This window comes from Leuresthes tenuis, unplaced genomic scaffold, assembly GCF_036924035.1.
Source record: "Leuresthes tenuis unplaced genomic scaffold, fLeuTen1.0.hap1 SCAF_10, whole genome shotgun sequence".
NCBI classification, from domain to species: Eukaryota; Metazoa; Chordata; class Actinopteri; order Atheriniformes; family Atherinopsidae; genus Leuresthes; species Leuresthes tenuis.
The window spans coordinates 4,953,511-4,965,822 of record NW_027325364.1 but is presented as its reverse complement, the minus strand read 5'-3'; the positions used below and the strand labels follow the sequence as shown (position 1 = coordinate 4,965,822).

Here is a 12,312-nt window from a genome sequence, read left to right as displayed (position 1 = left end):
TCGAACAGTCTTAGATGCGCAGAAGGGCTGCTAATTAAATTAAATTAGGCTGGAGTGAGCAGCAGCAACAATACTAAGGAAACAAGCGTCAGAGCTTCCTTTTTTACCTCCTTTAGTCAAGTAAACTGAGAACCATTCTTTATGAAAGAAAGGAGATTGTCCCACAATTCCTTGCGGCTGCAACGTTGCAACCAATGCTTGAGTGTTTTCATCCAGTCACACTAACTATTATTTGTGTGGATGAATATAAGTGAAAGTGTTGAGCAGCAGATTACAAACCCTGATAATAATGTCCTGTTTTAGATCTTATTTTACTGATATGATGCAAGATTCCATTAGACGGAGTATCTAAAACACTTTTTGTTGTGTATTTATTGGACATTTTTGTAGTTTCAGTGCTGCAGACCCACATTACAGTTCAGTCATGTTTTCCTTTGGAAGGCCTCCCAACATCTTTCCTTAACCCCATGATGTTTTCCAGCGAGGTCGAAGAGAAGAGCATAAGCAAAGATATAGAAGGTCATAGGCAGCATAACTAAGGGACGTTTCAGGGTTACCTGGGCCAGGCCTAACCATGAGCTTTATCAACATAAACGTGTTTCAGATTCGCCTAAATCTTATTAAAAGTGGTGTTCTGGCAAACACTTCTGTCGTTTTCCAGATAGACACTTTATTAATAAATGTAATCCTGCTGATTATAGACTCCATTACCACTTATTGTAAAGCTCCACGTTGAGTTTTAATATCAGATGTGCATCTTTTGGATCCGAACAGTCACTGTTACATGCAGGTAACACAGCACCTGCAGAACTAACATGAAGCTTTGGTGGATTTGGACTGGAAAAATACAACCACCAAGCTGTGACTGGCAGAAGAAGGATGTGAGTGAGTGGAGCCACTTTGTTTTGATTTTCATCCACACTTCAGATGCGCATTCATGCAGTGGACATATGGAAAAACCATTTCCTTTTAGCTCTGAGGAAAAAATACCAGACATATATGAGGGATGGGGTTAGAGGAAGGTCTGCTGTAATGACAATAACACAACCAAATCAGTAGCGGATGTAGATGTCGGTCATTCAGCCGGTTAACTGGGAGCTCGCAGGAAAATATCTTTGTATGTAAGTCTTCTTCTTCTCTGTGAAAGCCCATTAGACTATAGATGTGCTTTGATTAAATTGCATTAGAACAGGTTGATGTCATGTATGCTTGAGGTGGCTTCTTCTCCTGTAAAAGATACAAATACAAAAATACACAATAAACAATACTGACATTAAAGAATAATTACAACATGATTAAGTAAGAGAATAAATCTGAAGGTTTTTCTCTTTTTTTGCGGCCTAACTCATTCCTGGCTTCAAACCCATCGAATTCTACTTCTTTTTTAAAATTAACTTGACATTTTCTTGACATTGATATGGAAATGTGTTGTGATTGGCTCTCTGTCATAACCAACTGTGACAGTTCATCCAGAGTTCTGTATTAGTCACAACAGTGTCCACACCCAGTTCTGCTTATATACCACACAAATAGGTCAGTGATACATTTGTTTAATCCATTTTATAGAGATTAATCCATTTGTGCATTCATTTTTCATACCTGCTTAATCCTGTTAAGGGTCGCGAGGGGCTGGATCTGTTCATTATAATCCTCAGTGCTTAAGTAGAAGACGATTGGACCTATTTTCTTCTTCTTTTCTTTAATCCCTTTCACCTCTTATCCAAAAGGCTTCTAACTGATGGTGGTGAGTTTTAGGTTGGTCACTCACACCTTTAGGATTGTTTAGTTCACACATGATGATCCTCTGGGTCGTTATCTTGCCATTTGGGATTTTGTGGTCACGTGATTCAAGGTTCAAATGGCTTTGGAACCGCCAAAAGGTTTTAATCCCACCACCTCTGTTGAGAGATTCTTTTTAACTTTAACATGACAGGCTTCTTTAAAAATGTGTTCATAACCGTCTTCAGAAGAGTCTTAAATCTTTTAGATGCAGGTGGACCGCTGAGTCGTTTTTAAAGGTTTCATCCCCCCTGGCAGCACTGAACTGTGTTCAGAGCCTGATTCTGCTGCTGTTTGGGTGTTTCATCCTTATGGCGAATCGGTTTTTAAGAGCATTGTCATGTCTGAAGTGTACAGTGATGTTTGGAGCCTTTATTTGCAACTTAAGTTTAGATTCAAACAAATGATAAACCTAACTAAAAAAAGCTTGTCCTAAAGAAAGAGAAAACATGTTAATAGTTCCTGCAAATTTAATTTATTAATTCATTAATTTAATGAAGTATTTTCTTAAAACAACTTACTGACACGGATTTATAGCAGTTTCGAGCTGGAGTTAAACCTGATAGTGCTTACATATTGTTCTTCACTGCTTATATTCCAGCAGAGCTCTGGTTCAAACCGCTGACCTGGATCTCAGACAGGAAGTGCTGGTGTTTAAATGACTGCAACAGATGTGAACATACCGGGACTCACTGGAGACGTCTCGTACTTTTAGCTCCAGCAGAGCGTACGAGAGCCTGTGCAGAGTTATTACACTGACTTACGATACAAGCAGAGGTTTAATTCAATTGAGAATTAAAAGTATGTAGTTGTCTACACCTTGTTTATATATATATCTTTATCTCATATATATATATATATATATATATATCTTTTTAAGATGATACCTAACGATAGCTATGAAACAGGCAATCCAACCATCATCTTGAATACAGTTTGAGCAAAATGGACCCAAATAGATCCCGTATGGTTTTGTTTCCTTTAATGTCTTTATGCTTATCATTATGCTATCCTTTAGGGGTGCATCATCCAGCTGCCTCTATCCTAACATTGAGCTTTCTTTTCCATTGTGAATGTCTTTCTGTGTGTTTGGATCGTCCCCAGAGGATGAGACTTATAGTTTAAGGACAGGGCAGTGTCAAAGAAACATTAAAACTGGTACATAGTGAACACAACAGTGTACTAATCAGGGGAAAGTTTATAACCAGATTTAAGCTCTTTGTTGTTTCTTTCTCAAATTCTTGAGCTCGCTACCTCGTCAGGACCATTTGGCTGCTTGTGGAGACAGTAATCTACGGTAGAGCTGAACAGAAATAATTAGTGGAATGTGCACTTTATTTATATCTGAATTGTTTCATTTATGTTTGTTTCAAACATTATGGAGAACGCTGGATCTGCTTGGGCCGACTTTCACCTAAAGGTTGCAGCTTTATTGCTGCAGCTCTACAATAAACATGAAGTATTTGTACTTTAAAACATTTTTATTACTCGCTATGTAAACATTTTGTACGTTTCCATCCCTAATGGAGACAAATGGGGTTTTTGAGATCTACAGCAGCTGATCACTTGGCGCCACCTGGTGTACAGACGAAAAATTACAAGCACGCAAACAAGTTAGAATGAAGAAATGATTTTATTTTCAGCTTCATGCATGAAAACCACTGTAGATGTTAGAAAGTATTCACATCTACGCTACCATATTAAAAGGGGCTGAATTTCATGTAGAACTGGTTGTACCATACCAACGTGATCACAAATGAATTTTAATGATAAACTTTGTACTCGTGTAAAAACAACTGACGAGGATTCGTCACGCTATGGGCATCTACTGCGTGTGATACTGGAAAAAATAGAGCATTTGAATACATCTGATAATTAGTGCGGTTAAAGTAACAAAGGAAAGGTAAAATTAAATGTTTAGAAAGAGCCAACTCTTGGTTGAAGTTACACAGTGCAGAGTGGGTTTAAAATAGCAAACACGTTATTAGAGGTGACACCAGAGCCCACACAAATAGAACAAACTCATTAAAAGGAAAGAAAGCTGCTCCAAAGACCACAAACGTATCACGTTAGATGTTGTAAAGCAGAACGATACCATACATTTTACATTTCTGTATTTTTAGCCCACTGCATTGCTCCTTCGCTGAAATAAACACAATTATCCCTTTTACAAAGTAACTTTTTCCTCTTAAACGGCAACAAGTGTTTAAATTACTCAATAAAACATCTATTTTAAAATCTCTAAAGTTGTCACATCTGCCTTGAATTCATTCAGCGAAACGATAAAGAACGGAAAAACCAAACCACAAACCGATAACGTGAGCCAGCAGTAATCTAGAGTTTAGTAAACACCAAAGACCACAGAGTTATAAAAGAAAACAGAGAACAGTGGAATAAATTGTTGGGAACGGCTCAGTGGTTTTATTTTCACTGTTCCCCAAACCCTGACAGCTGAAGTGTTTTAAAGTGGTATCGAATATTAGGGGTTGTTGGGAGAGGCAGCATTCCCGCTCTTCATTAACACATTCTCGTTACTTTCTGATGCATGACGATCAGGCTAAAGTGCATCGAAACTACTACTTCCAGTATTTTAATCATGTAGGGCTGACATGTTGAGAATGCCCGCCACTGACTACATGAATGTCTGTTTAATCTATTTCCAAACCTGCCAAACCCGCCCTGTGCTGCTTTCACAGCCTGCTTATCAACCGTCAGCATCACTTCTAAACACCAGATTTGAAATGTAAAAGTATGAAGTGGTTAGGGATTTAAGACTGGATGAGCCACTGTGACTAATTTAGGTGATTCAACTGTCACAACGCAAGACGTTCTACGCTTTCCTGTGGAGGTCATCCTCGCCCGTCTCTGCGAGTCCAGCTTCCCTTACTGGTAGACCTGCACACGCCCATGCAAGGAGGTGGTGTTCCCCCCGCAGTCCACATACTGGTACATCTCTTGAGAGACCTGCTCTGCATGACCAAAGTACGTTGTTGTCACCGTCACCCTGAAAAGCAAACAGCGAGCCGAGATAAGAAAGGCCATCTCTGAAAGTTCAGAAGTAGAACAACCTTCAACCACAGCTAATGATAAAGACTAGACATGACCCTGACAGTCACAGTCATGTGGGAAGAGGGTTTTCAGTTCTGCTGCTGACCCGAGCCTCTGATTTATACACCTCCATGTTAATGAAACACGTATATGACATGCTTCAGTAACAGCTGTGTCCTTGTAATTATTGACCAGCTCAATTTTCAACAAGGCCTGGGCTTAAAATCACTAAGTCAATAAGGTTAAACTGCTGATATACTGACAGGAAAATGGTTTAACTGGAAGAGTGGGAACCAGCAGGCTGGGGACAATGAGTTCATCTCTGTTCAGAGCGAGCCGACTCGCTGCTGTGATCCAGGACAGTTTCATCCTCTTTCATTTGACTAATGCACCAACTAATGGTTTGGAAACCATGGAGTATGGAAGCCTGGAAGACACTGCTGCCTGTTAACTTAATCCTGTAGATTCCTTCGAAAAGACCCCAAATTAAGACCCGCTACGTTTGAACTACTTGGAACATTGCGCTTTCAAATTTTATGGGGAAAAGCACCATTCAATTTCCCATTCAAATATGCCACAAACAGGTTCATTTGCAGTTAGATGAAAATAAAAAGAGGTTCAACAACTCGTAGAATAACCAATAATTAGCAGAAACAGGATGAGCCTGTCGTTTGAAACGGTGGACGTAATTGTCGCTAAAAGCTAAAACAAGAAGCATCTTCTTTGTTTTCCTGTTTGAGGAAGACTCTTCAGAGTCCATCACTGGTCAAAGAGAGCAGTCCACCGGGTTTGATCAGCTCTCCTTTAGCCAGTACCGACTCATCACACCGAGTGCTTGTTGATTTGTCTGAGAATCATTTACCAACAGAAGTAACATCCTATGACTTCAGTTTTTTTCATGATACAATTTGCCTCATCCTAAAATATTAAAGACGCAAACTGAGCGGATTCATAAAATAAAACCCTCTTAAAAGCTATTGGAGAGCACGGCGGCGGCGGGCTTGGCCCGCTCCTGTTAATCCTTCCTGTGTTTGCTCTTCAGTATGTGAGAGTGGACGAGGTGTGTCTCATGATGATAAAAGGATAAATATGTCAACAAACAGGAAGCCATACTTACTGCATCATGACCACTATGTTGTGAACTTTAATTGTTGGCAAGGTGCAGTAGTCACTGTAAGAAAAATGAGTGTTTTAAGATTTCAAAAGTGAGTCTTAAAATAGTTTTTAGTAGAATTTATGGCAAGAAACTTACAACATGTAACTCATCTCATCAGCGATGGTGGTGGGAACTGTGTAGTCAAGCTGTAAAACACACCATAAAGCATTTCAGCAGGCAGAGACATGTAAAACAATCTAATCTGATAAGTTTAGTTTCAGCACTGAAAACTGTACCAGTATTGGTCAGTTTTCACCGTCTAAAGACACCAGAGCTTAAAATGTGAGGCGTGGATTCTCCAGAACTGTCACATAGTTACTTTAGGTATTATCGATGAGCTTCTTTCATATACGCAGTACAGAGGAGCAACTGAAGGTTGAAGATTATACGCCTCGGAGCCGGCATGGAAGGTGAAGCGGCCACGAGAAGGAACAGGGGATAGATGAAGCAGATCTGAATTTCAGCCCATTTTCAGGCAACCTGAACGCTGTAGTTTCATACAAGCCAACACATTTAGACTGCTGAACACTCCCCAGGGGCGAGGATCCTTTGGAAGGATCGAGTCTTGATCCCTCATCAGGAAGATGTTACGCCCAAAATGGCGCTGGTTCACCCTCAAAGGTCCGGGTTGGTACTTTCAGCACTCCCAGCCTTCTTCTTCTTAAATCTGATGTGATGTCAGTGTACTTCAGGAGGTGTTTGTACACATAAACACACTAAATTAAAGTCAGGGGCCTTTATTGATTTAAAGGGCTGAGGGCCCCAGGCCTGTATTTCAGGGTCTTATTTTACGACCCAAAAATCTAATCTGCCGTGGTGTGGGTCACCCGGAAATCTATTCGCTCATTTTAGAGGTATTTGCCTCCATTAAGATGCCAAATTTGAACTTTTGTTGTCGATTTTGTAGAGAGACCGACAGCTTAAATCAACCGGTATGGGATGCCGTTTAATCTGCAGAGTTCATGCACAGAAGATTATTGACAGATTAACAAACTTGCTTCTCCGTTTTGAATTATTGGTGCCATTTTGTTGTGGTAATTCCATGCACATAAACCTTAAAACTGGACGGGAAAACTTCTCATAGCGGCCTTTTTCCTCTTTCCTCCATTAAAAAAAAGAAATGCTTCGTTGTTAAAGTTTCTACAAGAAGCCGAACTTCCTGCACTGCATCAAAATAAACTCATTTTGGAGTCAAACTGAAGAGAAATCCTAAGCAGGGTTTTTACTTAAAATGGAATGCTTTTCCATGTTTTCTTGCTTATCTGCAGTGTCAAAAAAAGAGGTGTACACATGTTTGTGTAAGGATGCTTAAACATGCGTATAGCTCAGAGGGAACTAGGCTGTGACTTCTGTCCGTAAGACTTTTTCATGTCGCAGTGAGTGAGAGGCAGGATTTCCCTTCAGGCAAAGCGTGCATTTTATCACTACAAGCACTTTAAAAGCAGAAGTTCTTCTTCCACAAGGCACGAATGATCCACTTGTGCTTTTCAGAGCGTGGTACTTTGAAAATGTCTTCAAGAAAATGTGTTTGTGGCCCCTTTCGGCTTCTCCAAAGACCCAGTTTGCTTGGATCAGTGGATGCGGTTCGTTTTACCCGGCCAGCACCACGGTCCGTTTGGATTTGTCCGCCACACCTCACAGGCGACAGCTTTTTCATGGTTTAGGCTGATGGGGAAAACGTTTCAGCGAACACTACAAAGATTATAGCCACCATCCCCTGAGGGAAGTCTCTCGATGCTGGTTTTTCAGAGCCTGATGAGTAGAAATAAGATTCTGTAGCTGCCAAAAACAGCGACATTCGAGATCCGATTGCGTCTCGAGCGCGTATGCCTGACTCTCACATGCTGGCCTTAAAAACGTAGCAAAGCGTTGTTTCAGGAGGCACTCCAGCTCGATCCACTCGATCTTTAGAGGAGGCTTTCATCTGCTCATCCAGAGGAACCCGAGATTAAGAATGAAATGTACCTCAGGTTGGAATGCAACTCAACACTCTCACAAACGTGGTTTGAGGTACCGACCTGTCGTTCATCCAGCGGTGCGATCACTGTGCTGTTGCTGAACTTGGCCTTGCCTATCACCGTCTTAGAGAACTGCACTTGTGCTGTGATGTTGGTCACAGATATGGCGTAGTAGTTATTATTGGTGATGTTCAGGGTGCTCTGGTGAGAGAGGGACAGCTGCATGTGGTCACTGATATTTCTCATCACATTAAGTATTTTCTTTTTACATTTTTAGCAACATTACAACCAGCAGCTATCCAGCAGCTGGGAAGTCTCCAGATGCTGGGTTTTCAGAGCCTGATGAGCAAAAATAACTTTCTGTTGCTGATGAGATCAATGAGACTGACTAAAAACTTGAACTAGAGAGCAGAGTACAGTCAGGTGGTGATTCTTAATGCTCCTCCATGACAAAGCCTTTGTTTTCAGTCACGAGTCCATGCAAAAATATTGATTACAGCTTCGGTCAACAAGTTAAAGCATTCCTACAGTTTTTAGGTGTTCTTACTGTTATGTTGAGATAGACAATTCTCTTGTCTTGGTCATAAGAGACATAGGCAGACTTTACTCCCACGTAGGAGACGTCAATGGAGCGAGGGAACAGGAAGAAAACAGCCAGGCCGGATAGCAGCAGGCAAAGGGCCACTGATATGGTGACGTAGAGCTTTCTGGAGGAGAAGGAAAAGAGAAGTGAGAAAACCATGCCCACAAAGTCCATCCTGCAGCTGTGCTCGTTTGCTTCATCGTGGAAAGCTGACACAGTCAATCTATAAAAAGAGAACAGAGCGCAGACTCACGTCCTGCTTGGCCTGAGCCTTTGGTCGCTGTATGGAATCAGAGCCACGAGCTGATTCTCTTGACCTGTTGAATGATTATAGAGATGGAAAACAAACAGTATGTCCTGTAAGTTGTGGATTTGGTGAGAAACGTGCGATTTTGCTTTTAAAATGGATACATTTTGAATGCTGCCTTTATAAACTTTGGTATGCTGTAATGCTGTAACCAGGCAGATCTGAATGCATCGTTGCTGTGAGATCCATAAGATGGCATTAAATGGAGATGAAATAGATTTAACATACGCTCTGGTATCCTCACACGACTGTCAGAGCGATCAGATGTTTTAGATGTGCAACATATCCAGCATAAGGTTTGTTTCTTGTTGATAATCTACGTTATTTTACAGGATGTTCCTGCTTTGACTGAAAAATACACATAATTCTAAAGTTAAACTGTTTTAGTTTGAGAAGGTTTCTCTGATTTCTAAATTTTGGAAAGTTCTGGGATGTATTTTTTTCTTAATTTTCCCAAATCAGGGCTCGAGAATGTCCTGACAAACCACCACAGCTGTAATGAGACATAATGGGGCCACCACGCACTGCAACGCAGCTATTATCATTATCATTACGCGTGTCTGACAACGTTAGGATGACTTGTTGCAGTGCGACCATGCTCTTCGTGTGCATCCCTGAGAAGAATGGAGCTACACAAACAAGCGTTTGGTGTTTGCAGTTTTCCAAGCTGTGGTGACAAAATGTCAAGCCTCACTCCGTAAAGCTTTGACAGGCTACCTTGAGAGCGCCGGGACACACGGCAGTTGTGTCTATTTGTGCTTCAAAAGCATGTAAATGCTCCTGTTTGAACACTGCTTCTTGCAGGCCATCGTGTTTGCACTGAACATTTTGACTTGAGTGACAGCTCCCACTGAAAGGGAAGAAGTTCGACACCAAAGTTCGTTTTAAACAAGACAAGAGCTGCTTAAGAGCAAGAAGATCTGCTGCAGATTGACTCGAGGCAGTTGTATTTGCTTATTTTCTCTGCTGAACGTTTTAATGTCATTTCTGTAGATTTTTGCCACTCTGAATGCTTATGGACATAATGTTCAAATGCCACATCCAAGTAGTTAGAAATAAGCTAAATATTAAGCCTTTGCACGAAATTCTCCCAGTTCCCCTTTGTGTGAGGCGACTACTACTAAAAAAAAAACTAAAAAAAATCATTAGAGCAGGCTTGACTTCTCCTTTTGTAAACCACATAATCATCCTTGTGCAGACAACATGCACAGGTAGGGATGACACAATTAAGACAGGACGAAATGACACATAAAAAGCTAAATATTTTAGATGCACACGTGTTAAAGCTGTTGCAAATACAAGCACCGTTATAAGTCATTGCCGACATTTAGCGGTTGCTGGATCGGTGTCCAGCAGTAAAGAGGATTTTGTGCCAGTCGTTGTTTTACACACAAAAGAAAAGAATCCCAGAATTTACCTCCAAGTTGCTGTCATTTAAAAAGGTGATGCTGCTTATTTGTTGCACAAGTCATATATGAGAAGCATTTGCATAAAACTAGGAAGTTAATTTCTTATTTTTCTCAGCTCTAGCTTCTCTTATTGAGGGATGAATTTTCAATGTGCTGCATAAAACGGGGCTTTGGGGGCTCTGCTCTTCATTTAGACTCGAATGTTATTACTCTAGTGGCGGTAATATCTAAAATGTTTTACCACGTGGGATTCTGCCCGTTCCCTGGCAGGTCGGGCATGTGACGCTGTCCCGTCCAGTAAACTCCACATATGGGAACTGAGATACGTCTCCATTCTTTCCATCCTCCTCCGTTTGACCGTCTGTGTACTCGCCGCCTGTTGTCAGGGTTTCTTGACTCTCGTCTTTGTGTTTGGTCATAAGTGACTGGGACTTGCCCATGGCTTCAGCTTTCTGTACACAACGAGAAGAGATAACATGCAATGAGAGGAGCAGCCGACGAACAACATGCCAAACAGCCATTTGAATGTAAAATTGAACCTGGACAGATTCCCAGGAAACATTTCCCAAGAGAAGAAGCTGCAGCTGGTCTTTTGGAACTGTAAAACGCAAATAATTAACTGGAAACTACACTGTAACCGGATCCTAAACCAATCGGTTTGTCCTCATAATCGTGTCAAATTTTCTAATATCATGCAGGTATTGCTCCTGTATGTAGTTTTCATTATTTCAAACATGCTGTTTAAGGCTGCAAGCTGCTTAGTCAGGAGTCTTTGCAGTTTCAGCTGACTTGGAAACTGTATTTTGGTGAACAATAAGCCCTAGTTGATGGAAAGGCTTCACATTAAGGTTCATTTATATTCTTTGGGTTTCACAAGTCTAGATGTTATGAAACTGGATGGCAATACTGTACAAAATATTTAGATATTGTTTTAATTTCAGTCAGCTGGCTGCTGAGTCCATCATACTGGGACAGCAGAATAATTAGGGTACAGGTCGCAACAGACAAAAAACACCCAATAAAATGTATTCTGATGCGATATACATGTCTGGTGCAGGGGATGCAATGTAAAAAAACATTCCCATGTCTAAAATGGATTATTTTTATGTTATTCTAACCCCCCCCCACACCCCCCCCCCCCCCACACACACACACACAACGATCTGGTGAGCCAGAAATTATCTTGTGACCCCCACTGGGGACACATTGAGAATCAAAGCTCTATGATAAGTATTTTTCATGCTTTTCTGAGGCAAACTAATGTTTTTGCTGTATTTAAATAAATTAAACGACCTGCAGATAGAGGTTTGGAGAGACTACTGCACAAAATGTTAGATAGGAATATAACAGTTAGTGACTGTATTTTCTTTGTGACTAGACTGAAAGATGGGGCTCGGTTTGGGGATCAACGTGCACACGTTTTGTTGTCACATTGTCAGAGAAGCAGTTAACTAACGTTGGGCACAATCTCTGCTTCATGACATGCTGACAAGTTAAAGCACTGACGATAACGGCCTAAAGTACTCTGGCTTGTGATGCCAACATTATTTGTACATTTGTAGGAGGTAAAACCGTAGTTGCTGGGCGGCTACTTGTGATGCAGCACTTCTGTTCTTATTTATAGTGCTAATTTTAAGTAGATAAACGGCTTTAGTGCTTCTGCTGCCACTACCACCCAAAACAGCCTATTTATGCCGGACCAATGGTCTCCTAACGTGCATTAGGCCTGCTGTACAGTAGGCCACGCGAACTTTTGATGTCCACATCGTTCAAGCCCAGGTAATTCGCCCGTTTCGCACTGGTTAATGCAAAGTAAATATAATATGTTAGAGAAATTAGAAGAGATGCCAGTTTTTGATCCGTGTTGTGCGCCTACATACTTATGAAACACGGAGCAGGCCGCCATGATGCTGGTCTGGTGGGCCGCCGAGGCTGGCGAAGAACACAACGTACCGCTGGGAGAATAACGGCTTAAACCACTTAATTCTCACAGGAAAAGGTTCTATTTTTATTTCATTTGATTTTTCTACAGTCAGAAGGAGTACACCGACTCAAAACGTTTATGTGACATT

General features: G+C 41.1%; 1 protein-coding gene across 2 annotated transcripts in view; it reads right to left on the bottom strand.

Annotated features, from left to right (window-relative positions):
• Positions 1-12,312, bottom strand: part of tmem106ba (transmembrane protein 106Ba) — a 470,787-nt gene that overhangs the window by 458,258 nt on the left and 217 nt on the right. The window contains exons 2-8 of one of the 2 annotated variants that reach the window (XR_011917310.1): positions 10,482-10,692; positions 8,778-8,841; positions 8,489-8,648; positions 8,002-8,142; positions 6,080-6,129; positions 5,945-5,998; positions 4,223-4,783 (exon numbers count right to left, since the gene is read on the bottom strand). Coding sequence is in view for 1 of the 2 variants with exons in the window: in XM_072393678.1 (XP_072249779.1) it covers positions 4,663-4,783; positions 5,945-5,998; positions 6,080-6,129; positions 8,002-8,142; positions 8,489-8,648; positions 8,778-8,841; positions 10,482-10,680 (789 nt within the window). In the remaining variant the exon portion in view is untranslated. Of the gene's footprint in view, positions 1-3,393; positions 4,784-5,944; positions 5,999-6,079; positions 6,130-8,001; positions 8,143-8,488; positions 8,649-8,777; positions 8,842-10,481; positions 10,693-12,312 lie in introns of those variants that run through there. The other variant, XM_072393678.1, reaches the window with a different exon arrangement.